The sequence below is a fragment of the Canis lupus genome, chromosome 15 (assembly GCF_011100685.1).
Source record: "Canis lupus familiaris isolate Mischka breed German Shepherd chromosome 15, alternate assembly UU_Cfam_GSD_1.0, whole genome shotgun sequence".
NCBI classification, from domain to species: Eukaryota; Metazoa; Chordata; class Mammalia; order Carnivora; family Canidae; genus Canis; species Canis lupus.
Genome location: NC_049236.1, coordinates 39543587 through 39566374, shown reverse-complemented (window position 1 = coordinate 39566374; position 22788 = coordinate 39543587). Strand labels below are relative to the sequence as shown.

Sequence of the window (22788 nt, the reverse complement as noted above, 5' to 3'; positions counted from 1 at the left end):
TCTGTAGCTTACATAACGTGACCTTATAGTATGCTTACACATATAGTATGCTTACACATATAGTATGCTTACACATTTTAGGTTATTAGATTCATATAGGTCTTTACACTTCATCAGTATTTCATGCTTCTTCCTTCGGGGGAAAAATTTGAATTCAATGTCTATTATAAATCTCTTCTGCTTTCTGGCTTCTTCAGATATCCACGTTCAGAGGACATGCCAGATCCCTTAGGAGAGGCACCAGATCACTTACTAAACAGTATCACAAGCAATGTAGAAAGAAATGATTTATATTTTACATGGGCATATAATAGTGTATACAGCTCATATATACAGGGCTCACATTTATTTCTCTTTTTTTGGAAAAAGATTATTTATTTGGGGGGGGGTGCTTGTTTGGGGTGGGGAAGGGGTAGAGTAAGAGAATCTTCAAATGGACTGCCCTCTGAGTCTGCACCTGATGCAGGGCTCCTATTTCACCGCCTGAGCTGGAACCAAGAAATGGAAATGTTAAAACAAACTGAAATAACAAAATGAGGAGTCAAGGTTAAACAGTAAGCAAAAGAATAGAGAAAAGTGTTTTCTAAGCTTTTTTACATTTCTCACTCTTTATATTCCCTCATAGAATAAGCTAAATTATGTTATTTAAGGGGAAAACTCCTCCACTGACTGAGCCACCCAGGCCACCTCTTTCTCTTCTAATATGTAGAAGTAATACTATTTGAATAAGCTGCCTTTAATAACTATATTTTATTTATTTATGTTATATATTTATAAATTAATAAATATATTTCCCCAAAAAAGACTACAAATATAACTATTCAAATATTTATTAAAATACATTGGTTTCATTTTCAAATTGTGTATAGCCTCCAGTTTTTAGATTTAACTTTATTCTCATATAATTCAGAAAATATTTTAGAAGAATCAAGTTATTGATAGAAAATATATTAGCTTATTTTTCATGACTTCATTACTAAAGATATTTAAGTTTTCTCATTTGTGGAATTTCAAATATTTAACTTGAAGTGATAAGGCAGTTTTGAATCTTTTAGAGCTCTACAGTAGCCCCATCTACCCAACAAGTGAAGACACCACAGACCTCAAATGCTCCTGATCTAAATGATGCAATTGTGAAACTATTCAATGACTTTGATGTTAAAGAAACCTCTCATCACTTAGTGATTTCTCATCTAGATCTACACATATGTGATGATATTCATGCTAGAGAAAAAGGTAATAAGAGCTGCTTATTTCACACTATATTTTGGTTTTTCTAGGATTTCCTACAAAACTAGATTATTTATCATATGTAAGATATAGTATGTCTGCTATAACTGGCCATAATTTTATCATTCATATGAAGTACATAGATGAAAATTGTAATTTTAAGCAATATATGTTGATATGAAATTTTATTTTGCTTTAATACTTAGAATTTCAGCACAATTAATTGGTAGCTATTGATACTACCAATAAAATTAGGTTTAAAAAAAAATCAAGGACTAAATAGATGACATCCTTGGAGGATGATGAAATATTAGACTTGCCTTTGAATTAGCCTTTTTATCATTTTGAAATTGTCTGTAAATTAAATTTTAGTACATACTCAATTCATAATTATTTGCACACATGTCCCATGGTCGTCTGTCTGCATATTTCTGACCCCATGTGCATGTAAACACAGATGTATGGCTATTTAACCATTTCTTGTGGCTCTTTACCAGTAATCCTCCCAAAATTTGGTTAGGAAGCTAAATTCCAGGTAGTAAGGTTTTTTTCTTTACTTTTAGCTTCTCTTACTTTTCCTTATATAGTAGATACAGGTAATGAAGTAAATGGGAAGCTCTTGGTCACATTGAAAATCTGTGGTTCCATAATGTAGGTACTGGGCATTTCTGTTTCTCCACTGGAGAGTGTTCCTGGCCTGTGAGTGTTGGGAGGGTTGGTCTAGTGGTACTTCTAGGACGGTAAGTAGTTCTCTGACTTTGCTGAGCTTGAGGATCTCTCTCTCTCTCTCTCTCTCTCTTTTTAAGATTTATTTATTTATTCATGAGAGACACAGAAAGAGAGAGAGGCAGAGACATAGGCAGAGGAAGAAGCAGGCTCCTCACAGAGACCCTAATGTGGGACTCGATCCCAGATCCCAGCATCAGGACCTGAGCCGAAGGCAGGCACCCAACCGCTGAGCCACCCAGGTGTCCCTGAGGATCTCTTTAAAACAGGAATATCTGTATTGGACTGATCTACTTCAGACCTGATTCAGAGTCTGAATCTGTGAAAATTGTTGCATTGTATTTTTAAAGCTGAAAGAGAAAATAGTGAAACCTACCTGGATATTTAGCAGAAGTTACCCTGCCTTCATCAGATAAAGCAGCCAGATATCAGTGACTAGATAAAAGGGTGGAATGGAAAGGTAAGGAAGATTTGGAGTTTTGAGAAGGATTTGTTGTCTTCTTTTGTCCACCTTTGTGCTTTCTGGTTTAAAGTTAGGATCTTCTGCTTTAGTTACTTGAAAGGAAAAAGGGAAAAGTTAAAATAATCAAAAATTTAAAAATGAGGGGTCAAAGTTAAGTAATAAGCAAAAGAATAGAGAAAAGTGTCTTCTAAGCTTTTTTATATTTCTCACTCTTCATATTCCCTCATAGAATAATCTGAATTATGTTATTTAAGGGGAAAACTCCTCCACCAAAATTTTTCCCTCATCCTACAGATCTGTTCTAAAATCCAGAAAGGTCTGAAATGAATTATATTCATTTGTATCTAGTTGTATCTTAATTTGTATTTTCCTTACTTATAGTTGATTTATCCATGCTGCTTTAAAATTTGATTTTTATGTTGGAGTCACACAGAGTTGTGATCTGCTTCTAATCTTAATATAGCTGTGTGACTTCAGACAACTTACCTAACCCAATAGGCTAAAATTCCTCTTTAATAAGAGACAGGATGATATAGTATAGTGGTTAATATTTCCTGGGTTCAGAACAGCTCTGTATTTCTTAGCTGGTATGACCTTGGTCTATTTAATTAACTTCTTTGTGTCTCAGTTTACTGCAGGTATGATAAATGAAGTATTTCTGATACTTCCTTAATGTTTCTTTCTCTCAATTCTATTTTTTTCTTTTTCTAGAGTCGAATAGACGTATTACTGGAGGGGCTATGCAACTGTCTTTTACACAGCTAACTATAGATTATTATCCTTATCACAAAGCAGGTATGTATACCAGTTTCTTTAATAGATGTAAATCTTGCTTTAAAGTTATATAGAAAAAAAATTAAAAAATGAAGTTATATAGACAGTTTATCGCATTCCTTTTGTATTTATTTTGTTTTAATTCATTTCTTTTTAAATTTATTTTATCATTCTGTTTTAATTTAATGTATGTTTATTTTTATCTTTTATTTTTTTTTAATTTTTATTTATTTATGATAGTCACAGAGAGAGAGAGAGAGAGAGAGAGAGAGAGAGAGGCAGAGACACAGGCAGAGGGAGAAGCAGGCTCCAGACACCGGGAGCCCAACGTGGGATTCGATCCCGGGTCTCCAGGATCGTGGCCTGGGCCAAAGGCAGGCGCTAAACCGCTGCGCCACCCAGGGATCCCAATCTTTTATTATTTTAATTCCAGTTAGGTAACATACAGTGTTACATTAGTTTCAGGTGTACAGTATACTGATTGAACAATTCCATACATCACTCGGTACTTATCACAAGAACTACATTCCTCAATTCCCATCACCTGTTTCACCCAACCACCATCCACCCCCCTCCTATCAGTTTGTTCTCTATAATTAAAGAATGTATTTCGTAATTTGTCTCTCCTTCCCCCTTTTTGCTCGTTTGTTTCTTGAATACCACATGAGTAAAGTCATATGGTATTTGTCTTTCTCTGATTGACTTATTTTGCTTAGCATTATGCTCCCTACTCCATTCATAATCCTTGCAAATGGCAAGATTTCATTCGTCTTTATGGCTGATAATATTTCATTGTAGATATATATACCATATCTTTATCCATGGACACTTTGGCTGCTCCCATATCTTGGCTGTTGTAAATAATGCTGTAATAAACTTAGGGGTGCATATATCCTTTTGAATTAGTGTTTTTGTATTTCTTTGGCTAAATACCCAGTAGTGGAATTAGTGGATCATATAGTAATTCTAGTTTTAATTTTTTGAGGCTCCTCCATACTGTTTTTCACAGTGGCTGCACTAGTTTGCATTCCCATCAACAGCGTACAAGTGTTTTTTTTTTCTTCACATCCCACCACCACCTATTTTTTCTTGTGTTGTTGATTTTAACCATTCTGACAGGTATGTGATGCTATCTCATTGTAGTTTTGATTTACATTTCCCAGATGAGGAGTGAAGTTCAGCATCTTTTCATGTGTCTGTTGGCTATCTGGCTATCTTTAGAGAAATGTCTGCTCATGTCTCCTGCCCATTTTTAATTGGATTATTTGGTTTTGGGGTGTTGAGTTGAATCGGTTCTTTGTATATTTTGGATACTGACCCTTTATTGGATATGCCATTTTCAAATATCTTCTCTTATTATATAGGTTGCCTTTTAGTTTTGTTGATTGTTTTCTTTGCTGTACAAAATTTTTTATTCTGATGTAGTTCCAGTAGTTTATTTTTGCCTTTGTTTCCTTGCCTCAGGAGACATATCTAGAAAAAAGTAGCTGTGGCTGGTGTCAAAGAGGTTACTGCCTATTCTCTTCTAGAATTTTTATGGTCTTACATTTAGGACATTAATCCATTTTGAATTATTTTTGTGTTTGGTGTAAGAAAGCGGTCCAGTTTATTTTCTTGGATGTTTCTGTCCCAGTTTTCCCAGCACCATTTGTTTGAAGGGACTGTCCTTTTCCCATTGGATATTCATTCCTCCTTTTTTTTTTTTTTTTGAGATTTAATGTATTTATTTATGAGAGACACAGAGAAGCAGAGACATAGGCAGAGGGAGAAGCAGGCTTAATGCAGGGAGCCCGATGTGGGACTTGATCCTAGGACTCCAGGATCATGCCCTGAGCTGAAGGCAGACACTCAACCGCTGAGCCACCCAGGTGTCATTCCTCCTTTTTCAAAGATTCATTGACCATATAGTTGTGGGTTTATTTCTGGGGGTTCTCTATTCTGTTCTATTGATCTGTATATCTGTTTTTGTGCCAGTACCATACTGTTTTGATCACTACAGCTTTGTAATAGGACTTGAGATCCAGAGTTGTGATGACTCCAGCTTTGCTTTGCTTTTTCAAAATTGCTTTGGCTATTTGAGGTCTTTTGTGGTTCTAAACAGATTTTAGGATTGTTTCTTCTAGTTCTGGAAAAAAAAATACTGTTGGTATTTTGATAGGGATTGCATGAAATGTGTAGATTGCTTTGGGTGGTATGGACATTTTAACCGTATTCTCCCAGTCCATGAGCATGAAATGTCTTTCCATTTCTTTATGTCTTCTTCAGTTTCTTTCATCAATTAGTTTTCAGAGTACAGATCCTTTGTCTCTTTGGTTTAGGTTTATTCCTAAGTATCTCGTGGTTTTTGGTGCAGTTGTAAATGGGATTGATTCTTTGATCTCTCTTTCTGCTGCTTCATTATTGGTGTATAGAAATGCAGCAGATTTCTATACATTTATTTTTTTATCATGTGACTTTACTGAATTAGTTTATAAGTTGTAGCAGGTTTTTTGCTGGAGTCTTTCAGGTTTTCTACATGTAGTATCATGTCATCTGCAGATACTGGAAATTTCACATCTTCCTTGCTGATTTGGATGCTCTGTATTTCTTTTTGTTATCTGCTTGCTGTGCCTAGGACTTCCAGTACTATGTTGAATAAAAGTGATGAGAGTGAACATCCTTGTTTTTTGTTCCTGACCTTAGGGGAAAAGTTCTCAGTTTTTCCTCATTAAAGAAGATGTTCACTGAGAGGTTTTCATATATGGCTTTTATTATGTTGAGGTATGTTCCCTCCATACACACTGTGATGAGAGCTTTTATAATGAATGGATGTTGTACTTTGTCAGATGCTTTTTTTTGCATCTATTGAAATGATCGTATAGTTCTTACCCTTTCTCTTATTGATGTGATGTATCACATTGATTTGCAAATATTGAACCACCCTTGCAACACAGGAATGAATCCCCCACTTGTTTGGGTGAATGATTTTTCTAATGTGTTGTGGAATTCAGTTTGCTAATATTTTGTTGAGGATTTTTTTTTTAAGACTTTTTTTTTAATAAGTCTTTTTTTTTAATTTTATTTATTTATGATAGTCACACAGAGAGAAAGAGAGAGAGGCAGAGACACAAGCAGAGGGAGAAGCAGGCTCCATGCAGGGAGCCCGACGTGGGATTCGATCCTGGGTCTCCAGGATCGCGCCCTGGGCCAAAGGCAGGCACTAAACCGCTGCGCCACTCAGGGATCCCTTTGTTGAGGATTTTTGCATCTATGTTCATCAGGGATATTCTGTGGTGCTTGTTTTCAGTGGTATCTTTATCTGGTTTTTGTATGAAAATACTGCTGGTCTCAGTGAATTTGGAAGTTTTCTTTCCTTTTCTGTTTTTTGGAATAGTTTGGAGACCAGTACATACTAACTCTTCTTAAAATGTTTGGTAGAATTTGCCTGTGAAACCATCTGGTCCTGGGCTTTTGTTTGTTGGGAGTTGATTACTGGTTCAATTTCTTTGCTGCTTATTGGTCTGTTCAAATTTTCCATTCCTGTTTTAGTTTTTGTGGTTTAAATGTTTCTAGGAATTCATCCATTTTTTCTAGGTTGTCTAATTTGTTGGCATATAGTGTTTCATGATATTCTCTTATAATTGTATTTCTGTGGTCTTGATTATTATTTCTTCTCTCTCATTTGCAATTTTGAGTACTGTTTCATTTTTTCTTGAGGAGTCTGGCTAGAGGTTTATCAATGTTATTGAATTTTTTTTTTTTTCAGAGAGCCAGGTCCTTGTTTTATTGCTCTGTTCCATTGTTTTTTAGTTTCTATATCATTTAATTCTGCTCTAGTCTTTATTATGTCCTTCCAGTGGTTTTGTTTTTCTTAAAACTTAAAATCAGAATATGGAAGATATATTTTGTACTATTTTATTTGGTTAATGTGACAAAAGCAAGTTTTTAATATGTTTTAAATTTTACAAATTAGTATATTATTAGTATATTAAAAAAAATCAAGAAAGTATAAAATAAAAGGATGACAGTGATTTAGCTACATTGTAGGATTCCTGGAACTTTTTTTTTTTTAACTTTTCTATATTTTTAGGTTGCATTAATAGATTTTTTACATTTGATTGTAGCCAAAAGCCTGAGAAGTGATACATTAATATGCTTTTAAATAGTTGAATATGGACATCTGGGTGGCTTAGCAGTTTGGCACCTGCCTTCGGCCCAGGACATGATCCTGGAGTCCTGAGATCAAGTCCCACATCGGGCTCCCTGCATGGAGCCTGCTTCTCTCTCTCTGTATCTCTCATTAATAAATTTAAAAAAATAAAATCTTTAAAAAAATAGTTGAATATTGATAGGCTTTTTCTCCCAAATAATAAAAACAAAAAGTATATATGTTTATGGCCAAATTAAGTTATTTGACCTTATGCCAGTCTCTGCATTTTGATGATGTGTGGCTTTTTTTTTTTTAATTCACAAAGATAAGAAAAAACAGATATAATGAATTTTTAAAGACTTTAAGAAAGTGATAAAATTTTTCTGTTCACAACTTTCCATCTCCTACTCTTTTAATTCTGTATCTGTACTTGACAGAATGTAAAGGTTATGCTATTTGATTTTTGTTGAAAGGCTTTGTTGTATATTCTATTCTCCTAATTTGGCAGTTACTTACATATACATAAAATATTTTTAACTACAGAAATATTTCATATTTTGGGAGGTAAAACTTTTAGTCATAAAGATTTTATTTTCTTAACTCTTACACGTTCATATTACTTTTCTCAGGTTTTGCTACAGAGAAACCTAATAATCTTGATTTTTAATTTTTCCTCTAAAAAATCTATAGAGGTATAGATAATATCTATATTTTTATGACTGATGACTATCTTGAGAAATTTTAATGGTTTCCTTAGTGTTTTAATAACCTTCATCTTATTTTATTACTTTATAACAAATCTTTGATGAAAGGACTTTCACCTGTTGTAGTATTTTGTGGGGTTCTTTGTAATGGAGGTATACAGGTAGTTGAGCAGTCAGTGAAGGTTGACCAGCAGTACTATTTGTAATTGAAACATTGAGTGATGTTGTACCAGTGGTGGGTCTTGAATGAAACCTCTTAAATAATTTTCCTTTGACACTCTCTTCTTGTATTCTAAATGTTTTGCTAATATTTTCTAGGACGATTAAAATCTCTTGTAAGTGAAGTCTGCTTTCTTGAGAAAGATTCCCTTGGAAAACGGATAAATCTCGTCAGAAGAGGTGCTATAATAAAATAAATGAAAATTGTACATTTTTCAGTGAAATACCTATCACTTATTTTACAGGAGATAGTTGTAATCATTGGATGTATTTTAGTGATGCAACCAAAACAAAAAATGGATGGGCCAATGAATTGTTACATGAATTTGAGTGCAACGTTGAAATGCTTAAGCAGGCTGTAAAGGATCATAATGTAGGTTCACCTCCTAAATCCCCAACACATGCCTCTCCCCAGCACACACAAACAGGTATTTTACCTATAAAAACATTATGGCATTCCCCTGGTATTAATTGTGTGTGTGTGTATTTGTGTGTGTGTGTGTGTATGTGATCATAATATATTTTCTGTGGATAAGTATTATGTTTAATAATGTGTAAAAGTTCTGCATCTTATTCAGAACATAGACTTTTGGACCTAAGCACTTCTTAATATGACCAATGAGAATTATACCCAGGTAGAATATTTGAGACTGTTAAATGGCTTTTTTAAACAAGACTTTCAGGTAGAAGTTATTGTACAAGAATATCTTAAATGTGATGTAAGTATGACTCATGTTTAAGGAATAATCACACAAAAAAGAGGAATCGTTGCAATAACTTATATTCCTACATCAGTTTATACATAAAGTTTCTTCACATATATTATCTTATTTGATAAACTAGAGTTCATATATATTTCTAGAAAGTGACTGTTACAAAAATAATTTTGCAATAAGTTGAAAGTTTTTTTTTTATTTCCCACAGAGAAAGACTCAGCTCTGAAAGGGACTTCCAGAACACCTTCAGTATTATCTCAGCAATCCAAAGCTAAGTTAATGTCTAGTTCTGTTGTGGTTAGACTTGCAGATTTCAATATATATCAGGTATGCTTTATTTTTTAATTATATCTTCTGATAAACATCTTCTACAAGCATCTCTTATGAACTAATATCATCATTTTATTTAAAAACATCTTGACCAGGGGCACTAGGGTGGCTTAGTTGGTTAAGCATCTGACTCTTGATCTCAAACTCTGGTCGTAATCTCAGGGTTATGAGTTCAAGCCTTGCATTGGGTTCCATGCTGGATATGGAACCTACTTAATAAAAACAAACAACCCCACAACATTTTGACCAGTTTTGTGAAATGGCTAAATTAGACAGCAGAGAAAATGTCAGTTGATTAATTTTTGTTTATATGGTTATGCAGAATTAACCAAACTGTTAATTTAGCATACTTTAGCTAAAGAGCACATCTTCCAGACTGCCAAATCTGTACAAGACTTCTGACAGCAACTGCAAGTTCAGGAGTCTCCCCTAAACTCTCTGTGGATTCAAGAATTCATTAGAATAACTCATAGAACTCATAAAATAAATTATACTAAGAAACACATTTATTTTTTTATTATTTTTTTTATTTTCTTAATGGTTTTATTTATTTATTTATGAGAGACACAGAGAGAGAGAGCCATAGGTGGAGGAAGAAGCAGGCTCCCCAGGGGGAGCTTGATGCCTGAGTTAATCCCAGGACCCTGGGATCACAACCTGAGCCAAAGGCAGACACTCAACCACTGAGCTACCCAGGTGCCCTTCGAAATGGATTTGTACTAAGAATTACATTTATTACAGGGAAAGGATACAAACTAGATTCGGCCATAGAAAGAGAACCAATTTGAATTGGGATGGGAGGGTTCTTTTTTTTTTTTTTTTAATTTTTATTTATTTATGATAGTCACAGAGAGAGAAAGAGAGAGAGGCAGAGACATAGGCAGAGGGAGAAGCAGGCTCCATGCACCGGGAGCCCGATGTGGGATTCGATCCCGGGTCTCCAGGATCACGCCCTGGGCCAAAGGCAGGCGCCAAACCGCTGCGCCACCCAGGGATCCCGGGATGGGAGGGTTCTAAATGTTCTCAGGACACATTAGCTTCCTGGAAGGGATGTGTAATAATACACATGAAGTAGTACCTTCATAGATGAACTCAGTTTCTACATAGATTGATACCAGGTGACCCGAAGCCTCTACCCTCTAAAGACTACTAAGACTGTCAAGTCTGGCCAGCTCCACTCTTAGTCATCATCATAAGCATAAACTATCAGTTGAATTTAGAATTACCTCTAGGTAATTCTAGCAGGGACAAAGGCCAGACTTCTCTTAGAAGGCCAAATTCCTTATTATACAATGCTTAGTGGAAGAAACTAAAATACTTTTTGTCTTATTGAACTACCAAATATTGGCTATTTTGTGAACTGAACTTCATGGCTAAGATCTCTGTCCCATTTATATTGTGCAGGCTGTAATCATACAATCTAGTGTAATATTGCAATCCTTGAGACCAAGACAATAGAATGAATATGTAATATTCTTAAAAAATAAACAGTTTTAGTTATGTGTTCTCATTTATGAATTATTGTGGTTTATTTTGATACATAAATTTATTTTTATTTTCCTCAGTGGTTTTTATCTGGGCCTGATTTACCACCTGGAAACATTTGACATTGTCTGAAAATAGTTTTGGTTGTCACACCTGGAGGGGATTACTACTGGCAAATAGTGGGTTGACACCAGTGAAGCTGCTAAACATTAACAATGTACTGGACATCTTTATCAGTGCCCACAACAAAAAATTATCTGGTCCAAAATCTCAACTGTGCCAGTTTTGAGAAAACTCTATTATATGTTTTTTTTTCTTATTATACAGTTGGTTCTTGTTTTACATTCCATATATACTACATCTTATTTTAAGCTAACTTTAAATTATAAAATGTAAATAAATACATATGGAAATAGGAGAGGGGAATCACCCTAATTCAAAGTAATAGAGGATAAAATACTGTTAAGACATCCCACATGCACAAATACACCAAAATAGAACAAATAAAAATAACTGGAAGAAAATAGAATGTTTATCTCAATTTGAATAACTTTTTGCCTGTTGAAGGAAACAGGAAGTAAGCTATGGTCTATTAAAATAAGTTGATTCTTTGAGTTCCAAAGGATTTGTTTCCATATATACAGAGAAGAGCTTCTTAATCTGATAATAATGCTAGAGAATGACTTAAATTTATAGAGACTGTGCAAGTATTCCATAGGTTTACTAGCAGTCTAACCAAGGTGAAACATAAACTATTGAAAAACTGTTCTACTTCACATAAGAAATATATATGTTTGTTGAATAAATATAATGAATAAAAAATTAATTAACCTTGAGATACATCCCTGGGTATATACTAAACAAGCACAAATAAATGAAATTCATAAAACTAATGAACTTTGGGGAAATTACTATATACATTTTTGAAGTAAATTTGTTGTTTGGGGGGGGTAAAAAAAATGTAATAACCTTCAAACACATAGTCCTTTTAGAAAAAAATAAGAGGGGCAGTCCGGGTGGCTCAGCAGTTTAGCGCTGCCTTCAGTCCAGGGTGTAGTCCTGGAGACCCAGGATCGAGTCCCATGTCAGGCTCCCTGCATGGAGCCTGCTTCTCCCTCTGCCTGTGTCTCTGCCGCTTTCTCTCTCTCTCTCATAAATAAATAAATAAATAAATCTTTAAAAAAAAAAGAAAAAAGAGATTACACTATTTGACAGAAGTATTTGTAGTTGTATTACTTATAAGTAATTTTTTATTGCAGCAAAATATGTATGACATAAAATTTACCATTTTAAGCATTTTTTAAATTGAAGTATAATTGACATATAACATATTAGTTTCAAGTGTACAACATAATGTTTTGATAGCATCTTAACTATTTTTAAGTGTTACATTCATTGGCATTCATTATTCATATCGTTGTACAGTCATCACCACATCACCATTATCCATTTCTGTAATTTATTATCCCAGATTGAAACTTTGTATATAGCTATATTATTTTTCATAATAATAAATTAAGATAAAGAATTACTATAAAGTACACACCAGAGAAGCAGTCTGTTCTTAAGGACCTGGATGTGTGTTCTGACTCTGCTCTTTACACTTCTGTTACAGAAATATTCTGATATTTGAAGGCTCAAAGTAATAAGTTTTCAAGGACTATTGTAAGGATTTTGTAACTGATAAGACTTTAAAGAGGTTATCGTTTTCTGAATAGTTGATTAGTATTATTAAAAATAATTGAATGTGACGTTAAATATATAATAAAGTTTTCATCAGAAATTACTAATTATTTGAAGTAGTTTTAGGAGTTTAAAGTGATGTTCATGTGGCGTTAAATTGTTTGGAAAGGGCTTTATTCAGTGTTACTTCAATGTGCTTAATTATATTTTCAGGTCTCTACAGCAGAACAATGTCGTTCTTCCCCCAAGAGTATGATTTCTTGCAATAAAAAATCCCTGTATCTTCCACAAGAAATGTCAGCTGTCTATATAGAATTCACAGAATATTACTATCCTGATGGAAAGGATTTTCCAAGTAAGAGAGTTTCCTGTTTTGTTATTACTTGTCCATTACTTTGAAAGTTGTTTTTTTATTCCTAAGTTTTTGAGTTTTATAAACATGAAAAAAGAAACAAAAATCCATTGTTCTTTACGTACTGTCATTGTACTTGGTATATAACTATAGTATAGCATTTTTTAACATATTCTGTTTATTCATATTTTTTTCTCTCAGTAGCTTGTAGCATCCTTTAAAAAATTTTTTTGTTTTTTTAATTTTTTTACTCATGAAAGACTCAGAGAGAGGCAGAGACACAGGTAGAGGGAGAAGCAGGCTCCATGGAGGGAGCCCAATGTGGGACTCGATCCCAGGACCCTGGGATCACGCCCTGAGCCAAAGGCAGATGCTCGACTACTAAGCCACCCAGGTGTCCCTTAAAATTCTTTTTAAAGATTTTATTAACTTATTAGAGAGAAAACATGACCAGTGGGGAGAGGCAGAGGGGGACGGAGAAGAGACTCCCTCTTGAGCAGGGAGCCCCACATGGGGCTTGAACCCAGGACCCAGAGATCATGACCTGAGCCAAAGGCAGATGCTTAACCTACTCAGCTACCCAGACAGCCCAGCTTATAGCATCCTTAATGTGGTAGGCATGCTTCATATTATCCCTGAGAGTTGACTCATTTCTTAGTAGCTGTTTGTTAAATGAAAGAATTTATGGAAGTTAGGTTATTTGTAGAATAAGGTCGTTTCTTTTTCCTTTAGTAAAAACCAATTTCATTTCAGTTATATAGAACTCTATATTTCCTTGAAAAATTAATAATGGAGTTATTCTTTTGCTGTAGAGACATTTTTGGCTGTTTTTTTTTTTTTTAGACACAGATGTATACTTTGGACAGCCTTTGTCTTTTGTGTTTATTTAGAAACATTGAATTACATAAATTTTTATTTGTATGCTATTTTGGGGTCCTAAAAAGTTAAAATAATTATACATTTGTGTTCTTTGTTAAATTTCTATGTTATTACCTCAGTTCATCCAGGAGTTCTTCAAACTAAAATTTGCCTTTATTTATGTGGTACCTTTTTCTTTAGCTGTTTAACCATTTAATTGTTGTGCCAAAATTTTGGGACTGAATTCTCACTGCCTTCATGCTTGTCAGCAGTTTTTTTTTTTTTTTTTTTTTTTTTTTTTTTTTTTGTCAGCAGTTTTTTGGTTATTTCTCATTTGTTTCTCTTTTCTACCTTCCTGACTAAAACAGTGAGGAAGTTAAGACATTTGCTCAGCACCTTAGTAAGATGGCACAGCTGAAACTCAAGCATGGGTCATCTAAATCAAAATTCATTGTGTCTTCCCCTCAGTCCCCAACTATGTTATTACACTGCCTTCCTAGGGCATTCGCAACCATTTGTTATAATTGGAGAATCCCATTGTTTCTAGCCCTCCTTTCCCCTCACAAATAATTGTTTTCCTTCAGTAATACATCAATGAACTAGTAATTCTTCTTCAGAGTTAAGACTAGTTTACAGGATTTCTGACTTCTAATCTAGGTTTATATATATATTTCAATCAGTTTGGTTACTATGTGCCAAAGGAATCTCATTCTATATAGTACATATTTTTTTTTCTAATAAAACTATAAAATTCTTTATCAGCAATTTAAACCCTAACCTTCTAGATACTTAGGAGTGGAACTACAAGGTTATGTTTAACTGTGTAATTTAACTGTTCATTATCAAAAATTTCAAATATACACAGAAATAAAGAGGAGAATACATTGAATCCCCACACACAAAGATCTATGTTTAGTCCTTATATTTCATCTCTTTGTTAAGCAATCCAACTTTAAAAATATATCACTTTTTAAATAATTGTAAATGGGGATCCCTGGGTGGCTCGGCGGTTTTGCGCCTGCCTTCGGCCCAGGGCATGATCCTGGAGTCCTGGGATTGAATCCATGTCAGGCTCCCTGCATGGAGCCTATTTCTCCCTCTGCCTGTGTCTTTACCTGTGTCTCTGCCTCTCTCTCTGTGTCTCTTATGAATAAATAAATAAAATTTTTTAAAAAATAAATAATTGTAAGTAATATATCTTATGATTTTTAAAAAAAGAAAATGCCAAAAATAAAAAATTGCCCACAGCCTACAATTTAGAGATGACTTCTGCTGAACATAAATGTATGAATTTGCTAGGACTGCCATAACAAAGTACCACAGGCTGGGTGATTTAAAAAAAGAAATTTATTTCCTTCTAATTCTAGAGACTCTAGATCAAGTGTCAGCAGGGTCGTTTCTTCAGAGAGCTCTTCTTTGCTTGTAGATGGCTATTTTTCACGTGTGTTTCCTAGCGATGCCAATCATATTGGACTGCGGCACACCCATATGAACTCATTTTTACCGATTGCCTTTCTAAAAGCTCTGTCTCTAAATACAGTTAGATTCTGAGGTGTACCCTGAGTTACAACTTTAGCATATCAATTTTGAGGAGACACAGTTTAGACCATAACCATAAATATGTTGCTAGTCTTGTTTTTAATATATGTGTTTCTATTACATATTTTATTTACATCTTAGACTTTCCCTTTGATATGAGCATACTCCAGGTTTCTACAGGTTTCTTTTATTTATTTATTTTTTAAAAGATTTTACTTATTTGAGAGAGAGAGAGAGAGAGAGTGAATGAGCACGAGTGGGGGAGAGGCAGACGAAGCAGGCTCTCTGAGCCCACTGAGCAGGGAGCCAGTGGGGGGCTCCACCCAGGACACTGGGATTATGACCTGAGCTAAAGGCAGATGCTTAACCAACTGAGCCACCCAGGCGCCCCGCTACAGGTTTATTTTAAATAAATATCTTTAATAACTATATAATAATCTATTTCATGAGTGTCCTCTGTTAGAAACTGTGTAGATTTTTCTACTTAGTGCACCAGGTTTCTTTGTCTGTCCCAGATTGCAGAGCTGAGTTTTTCTTTCCTTCTTTACTGTAGCTCTCTAGTCCTCTCTCTAGCTTTCATCATCACTCAGTCTGTAGTCTATATGAGAGGCGTCCCCCTTCCTTCCCTCTAGAGTGTGATGTGATCTTCTCAGTATCCCGCTGCCTTTCTATTTTCAAATACAAGCACCTCCACATCCTAATTAGATGTCTCTATTGGACTTGAATTACAATTTTTCTACCTTTGTTTCTGTCTTGATAAAAACTTACAGACTTTTTATTACTTTGTGCTTAATACCATACACAAAACGTAGTTGGCATTCAGTGAGTCTTCGCTGAAAGAAAATGAATGAATGAATGAACAAAAAAAAGAAGAAAGGAAGGAAGGAAGGAAGGAAGGAAGGAAGGAAGGAAGGAAGGAAGGAAGGAAGGAAGGAAGAAAAGAAAGAAAAGAAAGGAAAGAAAAGTCCTGTTCAGGACATTGTAATAACGCTGTCTCTTTCCTGATATCCTGTACTTTGGGTTTATTTTCCTAAATTATTATTCTCAAAAAGTTCTAGATGTGCATGCTATTTGTTATACTAGAAGTAAATAGGTCTGAATGTTTAGGAATAAAAAAGATTTTTAAGATGGTCCGAAAAAAATGGCTTTTATAGTAGAAGCAAAAGGGTTTCAGGAAGTGATATACTGTAAATATGAATATATGAATATTAGTTTAATATAAATTAGCAATAAACTATTACCTAACCTCTGAGCATTCTAATATTTGAAGGGAGCTATGAAAAAGAGTATATTCCTTTTATTATTTACTAGATACTTGATATTTTACTTTGCACCAAGTACTATTCTAGGATTTGGTTTAAGTGGAAAATAAAAGTACCTGGCCCCTTCCTCTCAAAGAGATCTGCCTTGTTTACTACTTGGTTCTCTTGTTTTAGAGGATTTGGATTAACATATACATAGTAAAAGTCCTTATGAAATACTGATTAAGGACCACACCTTGATGTAATACATCATCAAGAAGGTAAGGTTTTTGAAGTTTGTTTCTTGGTGACTATACCATTAGGAAAAGAGATCTAAATAGTACTTTCTGCTTACACAGATAGTTTTAGATTAATATATTTTCAGTTAGTGAAGCATAGAAAAATCTTGTTTTGTCTATTTAAATGTGTTTGTTATCATCCACATGTGTCACTTTAATTTTATATTTTCAAAACCTTATCTTAATTTAAAAAGAATAATAACTGTTAAAAATGTTTTCTCTCATGGAAGATTTAGACTATCTGTTCATTAAATATTAAAAAAAATTTTTTCTCCACAGTTCCATCTGCCAACCTTTATAGCCAACTGAATGCACTGCAGTTTACTGTGGATGAAAGAAGTATTCTATGGTTAAATCAATTTCTGTTGGATTTAAAACAGAGTCTTAATCAATTTATGGCTGTATACAAGTTGAATGACAATTCAAAATCTGATGAGCATGTTGATATTCGAGTTGATGGCTTAATGCTAAAGGTACCATGTAAACAAGTGACTGCAATAACAAAACCATCTTTCTTTCTTCCTTTCCTTTCCTTTCCTTTCCTTTCCTTTCCTTTCCTTTCCTTTCCTTTCCTTTCCTTTCCTTTCCTTTCCTTTCCTTTCCTTTCCTTTTCTTTCTTAAGATTTATTTACTTACTTTAGAGAGAGAAGTGAGGGGAGGGGCAGAGCAAGAGACAGAGAGTCTCAAGCTGACTCTGCACTGGATGCGGTGCCCAAATGGGAGTTAATCTCATGACCCTGAGGTCACAACCTGAGCTGAAACTGAGTTGGGTGTTTAACTGACTGTGCTACCCAGACACCCCACAAAACCATTTTTAGAGAAGTTAGCAGCAATAGCAATAGAATTTCCAGGATTTAAGATGGAGGCTCATATATAAATCAGCTTAATTGTATCTTAATTTTGATTTTAAAATTTCAGTTTTAATTTTGGTTTTCTTTTTTTTTTTTTTTTTGGTTTCCATTTCAGAAAGTTTTAAGAGACTACTATCTTCCCCTTCTTTCTTTACTTTCTTTTTATTTTATTTTATGTTGTCACTGCTCATCCGTTTGGAGGTAAGCAGAAATAAAATTTAAATCAGTCATTTTTTTTCCCTACTTTTTACCAGACTGGATAAAATTTTTCTTTCAAAAGTAGTAATTAATATAATGAAACTAGTAAATTAGATTTGGATTTTATTTGTTCACAGTTATTCTATTATTGATATCCAAAGATAATAGAAAGTTGCTTTGTATTACAGTCAAGTAGAGGATCATCTGAATTCCATGAATATTTAAACTTTAAAGGAGGGAAATTATTTATTTATTTATTTATTTGTTTATTTATTTATTTATTTTAATTTTTATTTATTTATGATAGTCACAGAGAGAGAGAGGCAGAGACATAGGCAGAGGGAGAAACAGGCTCCATGCACCAGGAGCCCGACGTGGGATTCGATCCCGGGTCTCAAGGATCGCACCCTGGGCCAAAGGCAGGTGCTAAACCACTGAGCCACCCAGGGATCCCAGGAGGGAAATTTTTTAAAAAACAGATACTATAATGTAGTTAATAGAATAAGACTTGGACATGGATGAAAAGTTTCAGTTTCTAGGTGTGTTGCTGGTACTCTAAATTTCTGTAATTTTTTCTCTGTAAAATGAGGTTATGAATAAACATACATTGCAGAAATGTAAAGATCTTCTCAAAGATCTTATATTCAACATAAAAACACATTTTATAACATTTACAATTTACTTTAAGACAATCATATAATGATCTTTACACTATCAATATGCACAGTTTTAAAACCAGTCCCTTGGAACTCTTTGATGTGAATATTTTGAGGACTGAGGTTAGTAATTTCTGAAAAATTATTTTAGGAAGTAGTTTGACCTGTACTCTTATTTTCTTAATAATTTTATCCCTGAAAAGTCATTGTAATGACATGTATCCAGTCATTCCATTTATCCAGCCAGTCATCTTCCAAATCTCTTGGGTTTAAAATATCCTAACAAAAAGTTCTTTTTTCCAAACTGAGCATTTGTATACTTAGGGCATAGTAAGCTTTTCGTAATACTGATTTCATTTAGTTTCCTTTTCTGTTGTTGTTTGTTTTGTTTTGTGATATTTTGTATGCAAATTTACATATTATGTTCACTATTCATTATTTATGGATTTTTTTTAAGTTGTGTTTTTCTTAGTGGTTAATCAGTTAAGTCCCTTTTACTTGGTTTAATGAAAGTACTTGTGGGGAGAGAGTATATTTTGTCTGGATAGGATAGGAAAGTAGTGTTTTGGGGGGAAGCACCAAAAAGAATTCCTGAGCTAAATTATGTTCGTGATTATTTTAAGATGTATGGATTTATAAGTTAGATTAATGTTTTTTCTCTTGTAGTTTGTTATTCCTTCAGAAATGAAATCTGAATGTCATCAAGATCAACCACATGCAGTTTCTGTTCAGAGTTCTGAAATGATTGCCACAAATACAAGGCATTGTCCAAACTGTCGACATTCTGATCTAGAAGCTTTGTTTCAAGACTTTAAAGATTGTGATTTTTTCAGTAAAGCATATACCAGCTTTCCCAAATCTGGTGACAATTTTAATCTTTTGCATCCAATCTTCCAGAGACATGCTCATGAACAAGATACCAAAATGCATGAAGTTTATAAAGGAAATATTACTCCCAAGTTGAATAAACACACTCTTAAAACTTCTGCTGCCACAGATGTCTGGGCTGTGTACTTTTCTCAATTTTGGGTAGATTACGAAGGGACAAAGAGTGGAAAAGGGCGTCCCATAAATTTTGTAGACTCTTTCCCTCTTTCCATCTGGATTTGCCAACCCATAAGATACGCATTGTCACAAAAAGAGCTGCAGTCTTATAATCAAGGATCTCTAAATACATCACAAAGCGAATCTAGTGATCTGACAGGCCGACTGAAGCGGAAGAAGCTCTTGAAAGAGTATTATAGTACAGAATCTGAGCCCTTGACAAATGGTAGTCAGAAGCCTTCAGATACATTTCTAAGATTTTCCTCCTCATCAGCAGATGCAGATGTTCATGTCCTGGTTCACATTCATAAACATGTCAGTATGCAGATCAATCACTACCAGTATCTGCTCTTGCTTTTCCTCCATGAGTCACTTATTCTGCTTTTGGAGAATTTAAGGAAAGATGTAGAAGCTGTGACTGGCACTCCTGCTAGTCAGACCTCAATTTGCATTGGAATTTTACTTAAAAGTGCAGAAGTGGCTCTTTTGCTACATCCAGTGGATCAAGGAAATACTTTTAAGTCTCCTGTTGCTGAAAGTGTGAGCCCAACAGTTCCTGATTATTTGCCTACAGAAAATGGAGAAATTTTGTCTTCAAAAAGGAAACAAGTTAGTAGTGGCATAAATCAAATTAGAAGTGTAACTATTAACCACATGTCAGACAACAGATCTATGAGTGTTGACCTTAGCCATGTGCCTTCAAAGGATCCTTTGCTTTTTAAATCAGCTAGTGATACCAATCTGCAAAAAGGTATTTCTTTTCCAGATTGTTTATCAGATAAAAATTTAGGGAAAATAAGTGAAGATGAAAGTAGTGGAATTGTCTGCAAAAGTATATCGGGAGAAATTGGATCAGAAACAAGTGACAAAAAGGATTCATCTTATACAGATTCAGATAGTGTCTTAAACCACAGAGAAGATTCACATTTGCTGTCCTTTGATAATGATGTTAATCAAAACATACTTTCAAATACTTTAAGTAGTAGAGGACATGAAACCATAGAGTCAGTCTTTAAAGGTGAAGATTTGCTTCCAGAGACAGCTTCACTCTCTGAGAACCTAGAAATCAATCAAGAAGAAGCACCCACAGTTAGAACACTTACATCGCAGTCATCTTTAAGGTAACAGCATACTATTGGAATTTGGAGGGGTTTTGGTTTTCTGTGCATATGTGTGTGATGGGGGCGTGTTTTATTTTTGGACAGAAAACCTCATACAAAATAAGGAGGCATTGTTAGAGTTAACGCATAGAAAATTAGATTTTAAAATGTGATGTTTTTCTAATAATTTTGTTAACAGTGGAAAGCCTAAGGAACGCATCCCACCCAACCTGGCTCCACTCTGTGTTTCTTATAAAAACATGAAGAGAAGCTCCTCACAAACCTCATTGGATACCATTTCACTTGACAGTATGATATTGGAAGAACAGTTGTTAGAAAGTGATGGAAGTGATACTCATATATTTTTGGAAAAAGGTAAAGCAATAGAAGTTTAAGAATTCATATTAAATATATAAATCTTAGAAGTGATGTTTAAGTATTGTTAGTTCTACCCAGTAATAAGGTATAGCCCAGAAAAAACTTATTTTATTTACATACATACATATATAATAATACAAAGAGCATCATACCTAACTTTCTAATGGTTGTTCTATTGCTTCTTTTCACCAGATGTTTCTTCTTTACGGCCACATCCAGCAATTACTTGTATATAGTCATTTAGGGCATAAAGCAAACCACATGGATGCTATTAGCTTCTTGTTATAGAGACTCCTTTATGTAAAATTTTGGTTAGATGGGCTTAATTTGCATGATGGATTCTCATTTATGGTGGTCTATGACTGGAATTTTTCCAGACTGAATCTGCTAATCTCTGTAACCAGGATTCTGGTACAGAGTTAGGAATGATGGACCTACATAATACCTGCATTTATTCAGAGGCAACTAATGCCCTAGTAAGACCACTAGGAATGACTGAGAGTATTAAATGCATCCCAATCACTAAGACATCAGGGACTTTGTAAACAGGAATGAAGCATGGGCCATAGCTAGAGATTAGTTGCCAGACACTGAGGTAGAAGAGACCAGAAGTGAATACAAATTACTTTGTGAATGAAGGGTAATAGGCATATTATTGATGATGTTGAAAACAGCTTAGAGTAAGGAAATGCTTGTAGCTTCAGAAACTGAGGCTTAGAGAAATTAATGTACAGTTAGGAACTCAGCTAGATGGACCCAAGAGTCTAAGCGTTTACCCAATCAGTATGTTATACTAGATTCTCAGACTTGGGAAGCAATTACCACATGTATGAGAGAGGGACTGATAATGGGTCCTAGAACTCTGTTCTAGAGAGTTAGGCACAGAGAACTGCTAGGCACTCTGTTGCCTAGTTCCGCAGCTCCCCATACGGCTTATGATCCTGCCTTAACAGATTTCTGCTTTATGATCAAAACATACTTCATAAACAGTGTTCCTATAGAAAATATGCTTAATTGTTCTTTTTATTTATTTATTTATTTTTATTTGTAATAGTCACAGAGAGAGAGAGAGAGAGAGAGGCAGAGACATAGGCAGAGGGAGAAGCAGGCTCCATGCACTGGGAGCCCGATGTGGGATTCGATCCCGGGTCTCCAGGATCGCGCCCTGGGCCAAAGGCAAGCACCGAACCGCTGCGCCACCCAGGGATCCCCTTAATTGTTCTTAAAAAGCTTTAGTGATTTCCTTATTATTATTTCTAAAAATTAAATAATGAAAATGACTACCATTCAATATAGAAAACTTGGAGAATATATACCAACAACTACAATTTGGAAAATAAAATAACCCAAAGTCCCATAATTAGTGATACCATCATTTATTCTATGACTTTGTATATACATTTGTGTGTATATATATATATATATATATATATTTGGTATCATACTATATATATGATTAACCTGCTTTTTATCACTTTTAATCATTTTCTAATACTTAAACTCCTTTGAAAATATTTTTAAAGTCTATATTAAATTGTCATGAAAACGTACCATGACTTTTCTTTTTAAAAGATCTGATTGATTGATTGATTGATTGATTGAGAGAGAGAGCATGTGCATGAGTGAGGGGAGGGGCAAAGGGAAAGGGAGAAAGAGAATCCCACGCAGGCTCCACACCTGGCATGGAGCCCAGGATGAGACTCCAGGTATGCTTGATTCCACAGCCGTGAGATCATGACCCCAACTAAAATCAAGAGTTGGGTGTCTAACCACCTGAGCCACCCAGGTGCCCCTGTACCATGACCTTTTAATC

General features: G+C 34.5%; 1 protein-coding gene across 3 annotated transcripts in view; it reads left to right on the top strand.

The window, feature by feature from the left end:
- Positions 1-22788, top strand: part of UHRF1BP1L (UHRF1 binding protein 1 like) — a 97778-nt gene that overhangs the window by 46951 nt on the left and 28039 nt on the right. For 2 of the 3 annotated variants that reach the window (XM_038558773.1, XM_038558774.1), the window contains 8 exons: positions 1056-1236; positions 3131-3214; positions 8491-8673; positions 9170-9288; positions 12673-12814; positions 17028-17221; positions 19120-20618; positions 20797-20972. In XM_038558773.1, the coding sequence (XP_038414701.1) occupies positions 1056-1236; positions 3131-3214; positions 8491-8673; positions 9170-9288; positions 12673-12814; positions 17028-17221; positions 19120-20618; positions 20797-20972 (2578 nt within the window). Of the gene's footprint in view, positions 1-1055; positions 1237-3130; positions 3215-8490; positions 8674-9169; positions 9289-12672; positions 12815-17027; positions 17222-17714; positions 17801-19119; positions 20619-20796; positions 20973-22788 lie in introns of those variants that run through there. The other variant, XM_038558775.1, reaches the window with a different exon arrangement.